Raw genomic sequence first — 15,498 nt, 5'->3', positions numbered from 1 at the left:
CCTTGGCTTCCATCTGCTAGATGCCAGGAGCAGTCCCCTCCCAGCTGAGACAACCAAAATTGTCTGCACATCTCACCAGTTGTCTCCTGGGGCACAAAAGACATCCTTCATTGAGAACCACTGACTTAGGTGCTATGTTTGAAAGTCCCTTGTATGCCCCCAAACAATTCCACTTGTGTATTCCGATTGTTCCAGGGGATTTTATTTTTATTTTATCCAGTTGAAGAGGAAATCAGCACCTAGTATTTTTTTACCACTTCCTGCCCCTCCGAGAGAAAAATCTGGCCCCATCTCACCTGCCTGGACCAACACCGCACTCTTCACATACCCAGGTCCTGGGATTTCCTTCTGCCAGTCCTGTGCCTCTGCTGACCCCATCTTGTAATCCTCACCCTAGTCCCTTAGTCCCACCCACCCTTCATGTCCCAGCCCAGAGAACATCAACCCTAAAGAATGCATCCCTGGTGAATCAGGACATTCGGAAGTGAGCATTGCCGTGAAGGCCAGGCGTTCCATCAGCTGAAACCCTCAGATTTCCCTGTCTGGGCATGAAAGGACGTGGCCATCTCCTGTGTCCACTATCTCACAATCTCAAAAAACTCAATTTCCAGCAGTGGTTTTGTGTGGGAGCTCTCTGATGAACGTCCAATGGAGGACACAATATCCCCAATGCTGACTGGCAGGCTCAGATAAAGAAAATGGATAAACAGGAAGTGAGACCGCAAATGAACAGGCTGTTGCTGGCGAGGCCAGACAGACAGATGTAGCTGTCACCTGCCCCCTCCTGCCTCTCTCCCCTGCCTTAGAAAACCAGCACTGGACTCTTCCGGGGGTACTATTTCAGATCAATAAAAATGACTCAATTATCCTACCTTTCTGGGAGACCTTGGTGTGAGCAGATGAACCAAGTAAGAGCAAGGGTGAAAGGATATTTTTCACAGCTCACAAAGTTGAAGCATCCCTGGGACTGTTTCCTGTAACATTTCTGGAAAGAGAACATGCAGGTGGTGATCACATTTGGTTCCTTAATCTGCTAGATGTGGGCTGGGGTGAGCAAGTATGATGAGTTTAGGTAAGGTTCAGGGTACTGTAGCGTAAAGATGGGTAGGTGGGCCCTCCACAACTCCACAGCAGTGGTTCATGAACGTCTCCCCACATGGTTGCTGGAGGCACCTAGACACAGCGTGAAATCACCTGATTCTCACAAATGGGAAAGCAATTCCCTTTTCACTCCTAATTGAATTACTTTATCTAAGAGAAAAATCTCATTTTGCTGTCACTAGACCTTTAGCACCCAACACTTGTTAATCTCCCCATTGAACAAACAAATGGCAAATCTAAGGCTAAGAGCTATAGGCAAGTGCAATTGGGAGATGAGATCTTGGTGTTTCATTTATAGTAGGGTTATTTAAACAATGTTATGAATTCATTGATATGAGTACATTATTAATTTCAATTCTAATCAATGAATTTATCAATTATTAATAAACTGCATGACTAAGAATGCGTACATAAATGCCTGGCTCACATTGTGAAAGTGACGGATGTCTGAAGCTTAGGAAATGCACCATCAATGGAAAGCTTTGAGTATAGAGAGCTGTGCTGGGTAGTGATGGGCATATACACGCTCAGTAAGTTCTTGATCAATTCTCAGCAGCCTCACAGATGATTCCTAGTGCATTATTGCATCGGTGAATGGAAATGTTTTCTGTCTGCTGCAATCACTGTTAGGATTTGTTTACTTGTAGGAGACAGTAAACGCTAAAAATAGGCAACTGTGGGACAAAGGAAGTCCCTACCTGAAGAAGTTTCCTTAACACATTTGATGTGCTGAGTTGGTTGCAGAGAACTGTCATCATCTGGTAGTGCATGTGGGAATGTCCACGCCACTGACTCCAATGTTTCCTACCTCATGTGAGAAGTTCTGCTTCCAGATAGATGGTGTCTACATTTGGCTCTGTTGCATACCTTACATTTTGCTTCATGTTTGGGTGATTGGTCAAACTTCATGCATTCCTCAAGTATCAGTGAGTGAATACTCGGTCACATAGCATGCAAGACAGGAGAACCCTGGCAACTAGAATGGTCGTTCATGATCCCTGCCCACATGAAGCTTCCAGTCTGTTAGAGGAAATGGTCATTAACCAAATATGCAAACACAAATAAATATAAAATTACAGCTGTGGGAGAAGGTGTACAAGAAAGGTACCTAGCATTTTCAGTGTATACCACTGAAGGTGGGATGCTAGACCTTGTTAGAAGTCAGGAAGTCTTCCTAGAAGAGCTGAGGGTGGAGCTGGGAACTGAATGGGAATTAATTAGGCAAAAAGAATAGCATGAGCAAAGCCCCAGACAGAGGAAGAAACAGAAGCATTTGAATTTCAACAATAGTTTAATAATCAGGAACAAATAGATGTCAAGACATGACCCTATTCACATCCTCATCATGAGTCAGGCACTTGCTGAGTACAGAAGGACCTCTGTAAGTTGACCACTTAAAAGATTGTAACTCACTAGTCAGCATATAGAGGTGGTCAACATAAGGAACTGGGCCTGCTGTACTGACATGTACGTGTGGTGAATGTCCAGTCTAAGAGGATTAGTCAACTTAAGGAGGTGGTCAGTGTAGGGAGGTGGTCACTACGGAGGTGCTGCCGTCTTTTATAGGCATCATGTCACCAAACCCTCACACACCTGGGAGGCAGGAACTAGAGAGAGGCTGGGGCGGGGAAGCCTCTGGGACCAGGTGGTGGGCATGACCTTCAGCGGCATCACTTGCAACCAGGAGCCCTTGGGTAAAATTACTCACCTTCTCAGTTCCTCAGATTCCTCACCTATAAAAAGTAATCATCATAATACTTACCCCATACGATTAATTGGAAAAACTAATTGAGATTTCAGATGGATCACTTCAAAGCTTACCTAGAACATAGTCGACTCTTGGCCATTGTTGAATATTCCATCAGGGGCTGCTTCATGACAAACCCTAAAATGTAGAGGCTGAGACCATTTACAAGGTCTCCTGAGTCTAGGGATTACTGATCTTGGCTGGGGGGCTCTCACTTTGTTGTGGGGGCTGGCTGTGGGCTGCCTGATGTAGGATGGCCTCTGCCGGGACAGCTCTGCTCATTTCTACAGGGCCTCTCATCCTCCAGCCTTGGCTTGTGCTTTTTGCTTATGTCGGAAGCCCAAAAGAGAAAGTAGAAGTGTGCAAGCCCTCTTGAGAGGGCTCGGCATTGCACACTGCCCCTTCTTCTGAATTCAGTGGCCCAGAGTAATCACAGGCAGTCTAGACTTGGGGGGTGGAGGACAAGCAATATAACTCTTGGAGGAACAGTGCAGAGTTGCAGGCAAAGGGTATAGATACAGGAGGAACATGAGGAATGCTTGGTAATTGCAACACCACAGTTACTATTACTATACCTACTGTTTATCTATCCATCTACCTATCATCCACCTATCTGTGGAAAAACTGAAGCTCCCAGAAGATGAGGGCTCACCCAAGGGCACATGACTAGTAAGGCCATCAACCCTCGCTCTGTCTATGACCAAACCTCATGCCCACAGCTGCTGCTCTAGACCTCTCCCTTCTTCACAATGTCCATCCCTTCCTGGCTCGAGTTAACTCTCTTGCAGACTGGAAGAATGCAGAATGAGGCTTGACAAGAAGGAATGAGCTGGGCACTGTTTTTCTCCATGCAAAGGAGAAAGAGTAACCTGCTCGAGGGATGAAGAAGCCCAAGAGAGGCCATGACCCTACATGCCCGTCCCATCTTTATTTTATAGAAAATAAACTCAGTGTTTGCTTAAAAGCAAAAAAGTTTATTTTTTAGACTTTTTCATTTTAAAAAATGTGAAAGAAGGAAACTTTTCGAGTAGGAATGGTAAAGAATGATGAGAAAGCTTATGACAGATGCCCCCCCATTGTAGAGTACAGCCAGGTGCACAGGGTCCAGTGTGTAGCCCCTTCTGAGCATCCTGGGCTCAACCAATGAATCTCTAAATCTCTGCACTTCGAGGTTTAAGAGCTTTTTTGGACAGGGATGAATAGCTCAAAACAAAAGCATCCGATGTGGCAATTAGTCGTTGGTTTTTACAAAATCTTACAAGTTGCTTAAACAGCCAATTATTTCAAGGACAGAGAGCCGGAACTCCTTTTGAAACGTTGTACCTTGCCAGGGCCTTCTGTGCCTGTTTCAACCTGGTTCTGAAATCAGAGGGTTTAAGGGGAAGTGTTGAGCCCTCCCTGAAGAGAGAGAGAGAGGCGAGTGTGCCCTTCTTACCAGTGACCTCAGAGCAAGGCCTCTGGGCTGAGGACAGGAGGGAATGTGATTTCTTTGAAAAGCCATCTTGACAACCCAAATCTGCCTGGCTGTGGCACCAAAGGCTGCTTTGATCTCCAGGCCAAGGTCTCTGCTGGGAAGGGGATTAAGGAGCTCACAGAGGAGTCCAGAGCCAGCCGCCCACACATGGATGGAGAGGCCAGGATGGACGCGAAGGTTGGAAGGAAGGACGGAAAGAGAGGAAGTCTGCTCTTCTCTCTCAGTACATGAATTGAGGCTTGTTTGCGTTTTCTGGGGATTTTGAGGAAAAAAACAGAGCAAAGCCTTGGGCTTTCTTGGGTTTGCTATGTTAGCATTAGGCACAAGCAAAACGGTCCTCAAATAATCTATGTGTGGCCTTCGGGTCACAGGTTGGACACCCCTGCAAGATGATCATCTGCAATTTTTTTTTCTCTTAATAATATCTTCTGGAATTTATTTCATCTTGGTTCATGCAGATCTTTGTTTTCCATTTTCCTATGGAGGTCGTATCAAATAATTTGCAGTTGAAACTAGTGCTGCCATGAATGATCTTGTGCATAAGTATTTTTGAATTTCCAGAGGTGTATCTTCAGGGAATATTTTTTAAAGTGGGATCATACATTCAAAGGGAAACGCAAATGTAGTTTTGTTAGATAGTGTCAAATTCAGAAGAGTTGCTGCCCTCTCCTTTTTCAGAGCTCTAGAGTGCTCGGTACCTGTAGTCTTGCCAAAAGTGTGCTGTTATACTTTGTAATTTTTGCCAGTATGGTCAATGAGAAATGGTATTTGTAGTTTTGATTTTTACTTTTATAATTTTGAATGTAGTTGATAGTTTTAAATATTTGTAGGAACCATTTTAATATATTTTTGATGAATTGTTTGTTTATGCCCTCGACTCATTGCCTTTTGTTTTTTTAATATTTTCCCTCAATTTCAAAATTTACTGATATGAAGGATATCAGCCCTTTATCTGTGGTATATACACCGCAAAAATTTACTGCCAGCTTATGGTTTTTGTATTGATTTTGTGTATGATATTTTTGCAATGTAAATGTTTAAAAATCCCATAGGCAAATACATTTTTTTCAATCGTATTTGGATTTTGAGTCACAATTAGAAAGTTACCCCCAAGTTATAGAAGAACTTGTTCATGTTTTTTTCAGTACTTAGAAAATTTAATCTTCTTAGATTTTGATTACTGGTCCATTTGAAGTTAATTCTGATGTACAGTGTGAGGTATGGATCTAAGTTATCTTTGTTTCCAAATAGCTATCAGTTGTCCCAGAACCATTTCTGAAAAGTCTTTATTTGCTTCAGGATTTGAGATGTCACTTTTTTCACATACTAAACTTCCATATATTCTTAGATTTAAAAAAAAAATATATTCTTAGATTTATTTATGGACTTTTTTCTATTCTATTAGTCCATTTTTCTATTCATGTACCAGTGCCATTACATTTTAAACGCATGCAAATTATTAATGAACGTATCCACTTTACTCTTACGGTAATTCACCAGCATATTGTTAGGCTAAACTCTATGAAATTGCCACCATTTAATGGCTATTACTCTACCAAATTTTCAGTTTTGTCTGTTTCAACCTAATATAAATATATGCATAATTCATGGCACCTGTGGCTCAGAAGGGTAGGGCGGTGGCCCCATATGCTAGAGGTGGGGGTTCAAACACAGACCTGGCCAAGAACTGTTAAAAAAAAAAAAAAAAAAAAAAAGAAAGGTAAAAAAAAAATCGAGTCAAGTGGACTTCAGAATTTCTATCTCCTATTTCTAAATCGCTTACAGGCCTAATGACTTCTGAGGAGCTCCTTAATAATTCTTCATCTTTTTCTTTTTATTCTTTTTATCTTTTTATCCCCCTTCTAGTGATCGAGGGCCGTGGGGTTGCAGACAATATTCAGAGATTCTCCTCACTGCCACCGTACCTCCCGGTGAGCTACCACATCCTCAGAGCAGAGACCTCATTTTTCCTGAAGGAGAGCAGCCAGGACTTGCTGCGGAACTCCAGCCTGCAGTCCCGAGTGGAGTCCTTCTTCATGTACAAGGCCAAGCAGCCTCCAGTACTGAATGCCAGCTATGGGCCTTTTTCTGTGGAAAAGGTCATACCCCTGGACTTAATGTTGACTTCAAACTTTTTAGATCCCTCCAATAAGTTTAGTTTCGACTGGAAACTGAAGGCCCACATCCTGCGGGATAAGGTCTACCTGAGCAGCCCCAAGGTGCAGGTCCTCTTCCATATCGTGGGCAGAGACTGGGACGACCACAGCGCTGGGGAGAAGCTGCCCTGCCTCAGGGTCTTTGCTTTCCGAGAGACCAGAGAGGTGAGGGGCAGCTGCCGGCTGAAGGGGGACCTGGGGCTGTGTGTGGCTGAGCTGGGGCTGCTGCCCGGCTGGTTCAGCACCCCCACAGCAGGACCCGGGAGGAAGAAGTTGGTGGAGCAGCTGGAAGGGAGTCCAGTGGAGCTGTACTACACCGTGCAGCCTGGGAGCGAGCGAGGGGACTGCGCGGGGGGCGACTTCAGGAAGGGCAATGCCATCCGCCCAGGAAGGGAAGGGCTGGAGGAAACCACAGCCCAGTTGCAGAGGATCGGCACTGTGGGCCTCTACCGGGCCCAGGACAGCGCCCAGCTCAGCCAGCTGCGTTTGGATGGCAATGTGGTCATCTGGCTACCGTCCAAGCCAGTCAGACAGGGAGATGTGGTCACTGCCTATGTAACTATCTCCAGCAATTCCACCGTAGACCTCTTCATCTTAAGGTAGGTGCCCAGACTGGCCCTGTCTATCTTTGGATGGCTGGGGTGAGGCTGGGCTCCAGGTTTGGCTGATAGGTTTTCGAGAAGCCTGGATTTCCAGTATCTTCAGGGACCCTTTGGCATAACAGTGGAAGCTAAATTATGCCCCTGCCCACGTGCACTGGGCAGCTCTTCTGTGTGTTGTGGGGGAAGGTGGGGCAAAGGGAGGGCGAAGACTATATCCAGAAAGAACAAGGTAAAGTCCTTTTGACCTTGAATTATCATCTCTTTTGAAGAGGGATGAGATGTGTTCTTGCAGATATGCCAACGTGGGTTACATGATTGAAAGTCTGTTCAGGGAGCCCAAGGAATAGCACGGGAGTGAAAATACCTCGCTGTGGGTGCACATGGGAAAAAAACAAGAATGACACCCTTTTTTTTAATTGGGTGAGGTTAAATGTGGTGAGTTAATGGCTGGGAAAGCCCACATTCTTGAGTATAGCTTAGCGTTGATTAAAGTAATATGCCCCACAAAAAAACTCTTCAATGGAGGTATTCTCATCAAACAAGCAAACAAATAAAAAACACTCAAATTAAAACAAAAGCAGAAAAACCCGCCTTGCTGGCTCAGCAGGTAGTGCCAAAGTTATAATATGGCTGCTCTGTCACTCTGTATAATGACGCTAAAACTTGGTACAGGAGTATCTGTTTTCTGAGGCTAACTTACGCTGCGGGAAAAGCCTTTTGAAGCAAATCCTTTTAATGTGTGGACTAGAATGTCATAATAATGAAAAAACTATCTGTGATTTAAGAAATGAAGAGGATAAAAATAAGGGTTTTTTTTCTATTATCGTTAAGAAGGACTTAGGTTATAATTGCAACCTGTTAGAATAAAAAATTATCCGCATAGTGAACTAATTGCTTGGAAGAATTTCTACAAAATAGAATGATAGCATGTTATTGCATATTTCAATTTTGTTTAACCTTTATGACTACAAAAATGGTTATTTAAAAAGGTTTGCTTTGTTTTTATGAAAAGGGTTCAGAGGCTTCATTTAGTTTCTGCAAATGTTTCTTAGTCCTTCAGATTCAAATAATTGTCTTCTGAGGTATCAGGCTTGTCATCGTCTTCATAATTTTTTTCTTTAAATTTTAAGAGGACTAATTCTGCAGATCTTCCTTTGTCAGTGTTTTGGGATATGATGGGAGGACTTTTATGGCCTTCCTTTCCAGGGTGTTATGAAATCCTACCTCTTTCATGAGATTTAAACTTCACTGCACAAAGAGATCCCCATCACATTTGCACTGAAACCTTCCCCAGTCACCAGGACATTCACTGACATTGTGGTCGGGAGGGATATCATTGTCAGTGTCAACGTCAATGTCACTTTCAAGGTCACTGAAAGTGCCATGACCTTGTAACGGCAGGGCCAGGATAGTCAGCATTCGAGAGAAGGATCCAGGTTTGCTTGCTCCTGCCCTAGATGAGAAAAGATGCTGATCTACATCCTTCGTATTAACCTGGATGGAAGTGGAAGGCATTATTCTTAGTAAAGCATCACAAGAATGGAGAAGCATGAATCCTATGTACTCAATTTTGATATGAGGACAATTAATGACAATTAAGGTTATGGGGGGGAAGCAGAAAGAGGGAAGGAGGGAGGGGGGTGGGGCCTTGGTGTGTGTCACACTTTATGGGGGCAAGACATGATTGCAAGAGGGACTTTACCTAACAATTGCAATCAGTGTAACCTGGCTTATTGTACCCTCAATGAATCCCCAACAATAAAAAAAAAAAAAAAAAGATACTGATCTGGGAGATCTGAGTTTAGTATTTTAGTACGTCCCTTTGCCCTCTTCATTTCAGGTCATTCAGTAATAACATAAACTTGTCAGGCCCTGACTTTGGAAACCAGACACAGAATGACGAGGGACTGACAGTACTGTTAAGGAATTGGAAAAGTTTGGAGTCATAATTATCTTCCCACGTACACTCTGTTAACTACACTCATCAGAACTTGCAAGTTCTACTGTCTACCTGGGGTGAAGGTGAATTGAGTCACCAGGGTCCCCAGCCCTAAAGTGCACGTATGCTCAGAACTGGCTCTTGGAGATGAGGAGATGGTTCCTAAATTTATTTTTTTCATCATAAGTACAGGCATGATGATGGAGAACTATCAACCAGCTGGCCTTCAACCAGCTGGCCTCAATTCTTTGTTGTTGTTGTTGTTGTTGTTATTTTATTTGTTATTGTTTCAGTTTAATTTGAGGGTACAAAAATTAGGTTACAGTGTTTGCATTTGTTAGCTAGAGTCCCTCTTATAATTGTGTCCCACCCCCAAGATGTGTGCTGTATCCCCTAACATCGTGCCCATTAAGTGGGAGCACACCCTTCCCTCTCCCTCTCCCTGCTCCCTTGTTCCTTGATTTCAGTTTTTCTCTTACGTGAGTGTGTATTAGATCATTTATTGCAGCTGCTCAATTCTGGTACTATCTATCTCTTCCACTTACCGCCTATGTGACTTCAGGCAAGTTACCTAACCTTTCGGTGCCTCAGCTTCCTTATCTCTAAAACAGACATAATGATAGGACCTGCTTCCTTAAGGTTGCAAGAATTCCATGAGCTAATATTTATTTGCAAGGGATTAATAACAGCATCTGGGACATTCAGGTTCCTTATGTATGCTAGAAATTGCTAACAAGGCTGTTTTTAAACATCCATCAAAACTTTGATAAGCACTGAATTCTCTTTTAGCTTTAAAAGGACGTTGTGTGTCTTGCATAAAACAACCATCACCAGGTTTGTTCTCAAAGCTGTATGGATTCCCATTTTTGCCATGATTTTGTTTAAAGAGCAATTAAAAAAAAATAATGACAGGCGTTTTGCAACACAGAGGGTAAAAATCACTCGGTGGTATAGTCCTCAGTACTTGCAGGGTGCTGTGTAATGCTCCCCAGTGCCACAGCCACTATTCTGATCTTTTCAAGCACAGATCAAAGTCCTGGGGATGGATCACGCCTCCTCTCCAAGATACGGTGTATATCATGCTTCCTTCACGTTTCCTGTGGATTACGAGTTTTTCATAAAAAACTGAGCAGAAAATTTCCCCCAAACACATGTGCACTTGCAAGTGCTTATGCCTCAGGCTTCTCAGACTTCAATGAATGGGGAAAAAGCAAACAGTCTAAAGATCTGCCTTTGAGGTATCCATTTTTACCCTGAAGATAGACTTTTCAGTACTCAAAAAGGAGATGTTATGGGCAGTATACAGGTTTTGTTTTTTATTTTATTTATTTATTTGAGACAGAGTATTACTCTATAGCCCTGGGTAGAGTGCCCTGGTGGTCACAGCAACCTCAAACTCCTGGGCTCAAGTGATTCTCCTGCCTCAGCCTCCCCAGCAGATGGAACTACAGGCACCCACCACAATGTCCAGCTAGCTTTTCTAGTTTCATAGAGACGGGGTCTTGCTCTTGCTCAGGGTGGTTTGAAACTCCTGAATTCAAGGGATCATCCGCCCTCCTCCTTTCCCCCAGCCTCCCAGACTACTAGGATTACAGGTGTGAGCTACCGCACCAGGCCAGTATACATGTTTTAGAATCTTAGCTTGATTTGGGTTGCCAAAGCAATCTGCTGGCAACAGTTTTTCAGATTTCATTTTATTCTGTGTGGAGTGTCTGTCCCTCTCTCTTCTTTCCTTCTTCCCTCTCTTTCTCTCTCTCCTACTCCCTCAACATGTAAGAAGGTCCTCTTTTTTACAAATATTAAGCTCTCTTATTTAAAAAAAATTATAGACTCAGAAGAAGTTGCAAAGACAACACACTTATTTCCTGTGGACCCCTCTTCTAGCTTCCTCTGATGACAGCACCTCGTGTAACCATAGCCCAGAATTGAGTCCAGGAAATTGGCCTTGGCACATTATTAACCAAACTACAGATGAAAGTAGCATCAGCATTTAGGTTCCGGGGCACGTTATCTCTATCCAGCTTATCTGTGGCTAAGAACATTTTCCCAGGGGAAGTTGCTCAGTGGGAAAAAAGAGTTTCTTGGAACAACCGCTTTCTAATAATCCTTAGGGAGTCCCTTCAAATGACTGTTAGGAAAATGTGCACATATGTGCCTGCTTCTCCCGTTTGCTGAGGGAATACAAAGAACTTTTTTCTAGTGCAGGAAAGCTGTCCTTGCATGCCACTATGTTGGTGTATGGTGTGTATTGATTTGGATACACAGGGTATTTGGCATCATCCATAAAAAGCACCTGTCATTTAGCACATGAACACACAACAAGAAGTGACCACAACAGATAAGGGTCGTGAAGGCAGCCTCCAAGGCTGCATGCCCTTCTTTCTGAGTCTTGTATTTGTCAAAAAGAACCAAAAGTATTTGAAGAGCTCAGCCTCTAACAAGCTGGCAAAGGTAATGCCTCTGGACTTCAGTCCTGCAGAAGCTAGCTGCGTGAACGGCAAACTGTCCAGCCTGAGTGAGAAGGCTCTGGACCTCCACATGCTCAGGAAGAGCTGCCCGCTGGAGATGTACAGAGTGGGACTCTAAAAATCTCAGAATTGCACAGTGCGCACAGGTTCTGAGTTCAGTTGTCTTTCTGTTCTTCTGACTCTACAAAGAGATGTCTTAGTTCTCTGCCTGCATGCCTCTAACACTCTGAGAGCACCTGCTAATCTTGCTGTTTTGGCTGAAAGAAAGATGGATCACAGTTTCTGAGCCTTATCTTTTTATCGCTGGAATTTTACAATTTGCCTCTATTTTAATTGTTTATAGTTACCTTCTTTTGATGACCCAAATACAAAACAAAACAAAGCAAACTGTGGTTTTGTATTTTCACTGTGGATACAATGTTTCTTGGCATTCATTCAATAAATAATTGATATTTATCAAGCCTTTTCCCGTATTTCAGGCATTGTTCTCCAGCAGTGAAGGAAACAGGAGAAACTCCCTGCCCACGTGGAGCATATGCTCTACTGGGGGGAAGGTAAAACTAATAAAAATAGACAAGTAAATAAAATGGATACTGCTAAGTGGTTTAGAGAAATGAAGAGAAGAGGGATGGGAGGTATTGAGACTATAACTTAAATGATGTGACAGACAAGGCAGCCTTGATGAAAAAGTGGCATTTGAGTCAGGCATGATCTTGGTGGTGGCGAGCAACATGTGCAAAAGCCCTGTGGCAGCTGGCTTGGGGTGTTGCAGGACAGTAAGAAGCTCCGTGTGGCTGAAACAGAACGGAAGAGGGAGAGCTGGAGGAGAGAAGCTCAGGGAGGAGCTGGGGTCCAGGTCACCTGGGGCCTCATGGGCCCTTATGAGGACTTTACTTTTGTCTGTGTGAGATAGAGACCACCAGCAGGTTTGGAATAGGGAGTGTCACTGTGCAGCCCTGCACACAAACAAATACATATTTTTATGTATTACATTATCTAGGTGAGAGGGCATGGTGACTTAGATCAGGATGGCAGCAACAGAAGGGCAATGAATATGCAGATTCTAGATTAATTTTCAAGCCAGAACTGATAGGATTTGTGAACACACTGAAACGATGAGACACAGAGAGTCCAGATGTCATGGATGAAGGATGGAGCTGCCATTCCTGTGATAGAAAACCCCTGGAGAGGCAGGTTTTCCCTTCCTAGATAAGTTATTGAATTTTATTTTAATTATAATGCATTTTAATGCTTAAAATCATTGTCTTAACGGAAAAGTTTTTCACTAAGCAAATAAAATAGGGGTGATGCACACAGATGTGGCCACCGTGGTGATGTTGGTATGAGAGCAGTTCAAGTTTGGAAACCAGCACTCTTTCTCTCCAGAGAGGGCAACAAGCAGTTCATGGAAACCCACGTCTATCTACCTGCCGCTCCCTGTGGCTGCTGGTTAGATCACGGAGAAATCTACCTGGGTCATGGAATGTCAGATCATTGAGGCCCCATCGCCGGGTCATTTCTACTGGGAAATTCATGGGCAACGCACAGGAAGACCTTAAATGGTCTGTGCTAACTGTGAAATCCAAAGACTTCCTATAAGGTTACTTTGCAGGATGGATTTTCTGACAAATCTATGACATTTGGAGAAAGCTAGACTTTGGGAGAATTTTTGTGGGACGAATAACCTATATAGAAACTTGGCATAATCTTCCTTTTCAGGATCATTTTCACAAATGACACTGTTCCCTGGGCAAAAAGCAACAGCCTGGATTTTGTTTGCAACTTCATGAATCAGATTCAAAGGCAACCCTTACTTTCAGATCCACTTAGTCCCTGAGACTCAAAAGGCAAGGCGTGGAAGATGGAACCTTTATAGCTATAGGTTGTTTTATAAACCTATTTTAGAAAACAAAATAATTACCCACATAAGTTGCTTATGCAGATACATTTTACACACACTCGTAAACATGCTCCATGAGGGCATGTTTGTCTCTGTGTTCATTGGTCTATCCCCAACCCTGTCCTATGGCTGAGCACAAAAATGTCACAATAAAATTTTGCTGAATTCATGCAAAACCAAATATGTAATATCAAATCTATAACATAAACATTTTTTTCATGGATTTATTTTTTCATGACTGACAAATGGAGGTTTCTTGAACTAAAGGTCAAGGTTCCTAATGGCCCATGTAAGCATCCTTCACTATTCCAAGGACATTCAAAATATATTGATGATTGGGGTCCTCAGTTCTGAAAATTTCTGTTGCCATCTCAGTGCTTCTGGAGACCTCAGAATGGAGGAAAAAACTTCCTTCAAATGACTGCTTCCTCGGAGCCCAGCTTTACACTGCATTTGCAGAATCACTTTGCTGTTGAATCCATGTTCCTTTAACTCAACTCACAGCTCTCAGGTCAGTAGGTCAGTTTTGACCCTATAGGTCATTACAGAAAAGACCCAAGGAGACGGCGAACCTTTCAGCCTTGTCAGTAAGCAACAGCAATTGACACCTCAAGAAGCAGCAGTGATCACTCATCCTCTTCAGCTTACAATAAGCTCACTTAATTGAAATATGCAATTCACAGACATGGAGGGGATTTGCTCTCCACTTGTAGCCAATTCTGAGCCCTGCATTAGAGATGCTAAGAGAGTCATAAAGAATCTTTCCTGAAGGGCACCACCTGTGGCTCAAAGGAGTAGGGCGCTGGCCCCATATGCCAGAGGTGGCGGGTTCAAACCCAGCCCCAGCCAGAAACTGCAAAAAAAAAATCTTTCCTGACTAGGAGATGGTATTAGGCTGTCGCGTGAATTAATGCACAGTAAACAGACACATCCCGGTGTCACAGCATGATGCAGCAGGATGGTCAGCATAAGAACTGGCTTCATCTGCCCAGGGTTTCTCAGCCTCGATATTTTTGGCCTTTGGGGCCAGATAATTTTTTGCTGTTGGGGCTGTCCTGGGTGCTATAAGATATTTAGCCACATCCTTGGACTCCACCCAAATAGCAGCATCCTTAGACTCTACCTATGAGATTTTAGTAGCATCTTGATGTCTCCAGATGTTGCTAAATATTCTTCAAGGGTACAAAATCACCCTGTTGACAACCAGTGACCTACATCTGTGATGTGCAGAGTGTAGACATCTGATGATCTGTGAGGCTGGGTCCTTGTGACATTTCTCAAGAAGAACAGAGAATAGGGCAGCAATTTACATGGCTTCTTTGTCCTTGGCTGGGTAGGTACTGTGCACCAAGCCTGATAATGGAGCCTGCAGGACATAAATCCTAAGAGCTGATTTTTTTTTTTTTTTAAGTAAAACGCTGTGTGGTAAGGAGTGGTCCTCCCTGAGGAACAAAGGAGGTGAAGGAGAAAGCCTTGTCTAGGCCTACCATCCAGGCTTGAATAGCCCTTGTTTTGTACAGGCAGGTTCACTACGTAAGAGAGGAACAGGGCACCCCCAGCTGGGGCACAGAGCAATGTCTCCATTCTTTCTTTGATGTTGGATTGGGGACCTACGGATCCATTAGTTCTGTCCTGGTTTGTTTGATGGGCGAAGCGCTGTCATTATTAGCAGTAACTAAAGTTTTCCCAGCCAAGTCTACACAATACCATATGTGCTCAATAGCAGCAGTATTTTCTCAGCAGGTTCAATAAATAAATAAAAGGGATAGAGGGTGGATGCAGGAAAGAAAGCTCTGAAGGAGATGTGTGAAGGTGGCTTTTAAGCAGGAATACTGAGAGAAGTTATTTTTCCAAGTGGGTTGAGGTTTGTAGGTGGATTCACTTCTAGAATCTAAGTGTATGTTAGGAGAATTAAGGTAGAATTTGAAAACTGGCCCTCACCTTTAAAAGGACATAGGGAGGTATATTTATTGCAGACAGACCTGCTTGCTAACTAGCACAGGCCAAGGATAGAGTCATGCCTTCACCCTGGTGGGCGGGAGGTGGGATTCATGGGACGTGTCTGTCCTGATAGACTGAAGCCTGTCAGGGGTCCTTGGAATTGCAACACA

At 43.5% G+C, this 15,498-nt stretch overlaps 1 protein-coding gene across 1 annotated transcript in view; it reads left to right on the top strand.

Moving 5' to 3' along the window:
* TMEM132C (transmembrane protein 132C) overlaps nt 1-15,498 on the top strand; it is a 350,061-nt gene that overhangs the window by 115,142 nt on the left and 219,421 nt on the right. The window contains exon 2 of the mRNA XM_053589952.1: nt 6,189-7,077. Within this exon, the coding sequence (XP_053445927.1) occupies nt 6,189-7,077 (889 nt within the window). The remainder of the gene's footprint in view (nt 1-6,188; nt 7,078-15,498) is intronic.

Source organism: Nycticebus coucang, chromosome 4 (genome assembly GCF_027406575.1).
Source record: "Nycticebus coucang isolate mNycCou1 chromosome 4, mNycCou1.pri, whole genome shotgun sequence".
NCBI lineage: Eukaryota > Metazoa > Chordata > Mammalia > Primates > Lorisidae > Nycticebus > Nycticebus coucang.
Note: the sequence above shows the minus strand (reverse complement) of the source record. Positions and strands in the feature narration are given on the sequence as shown.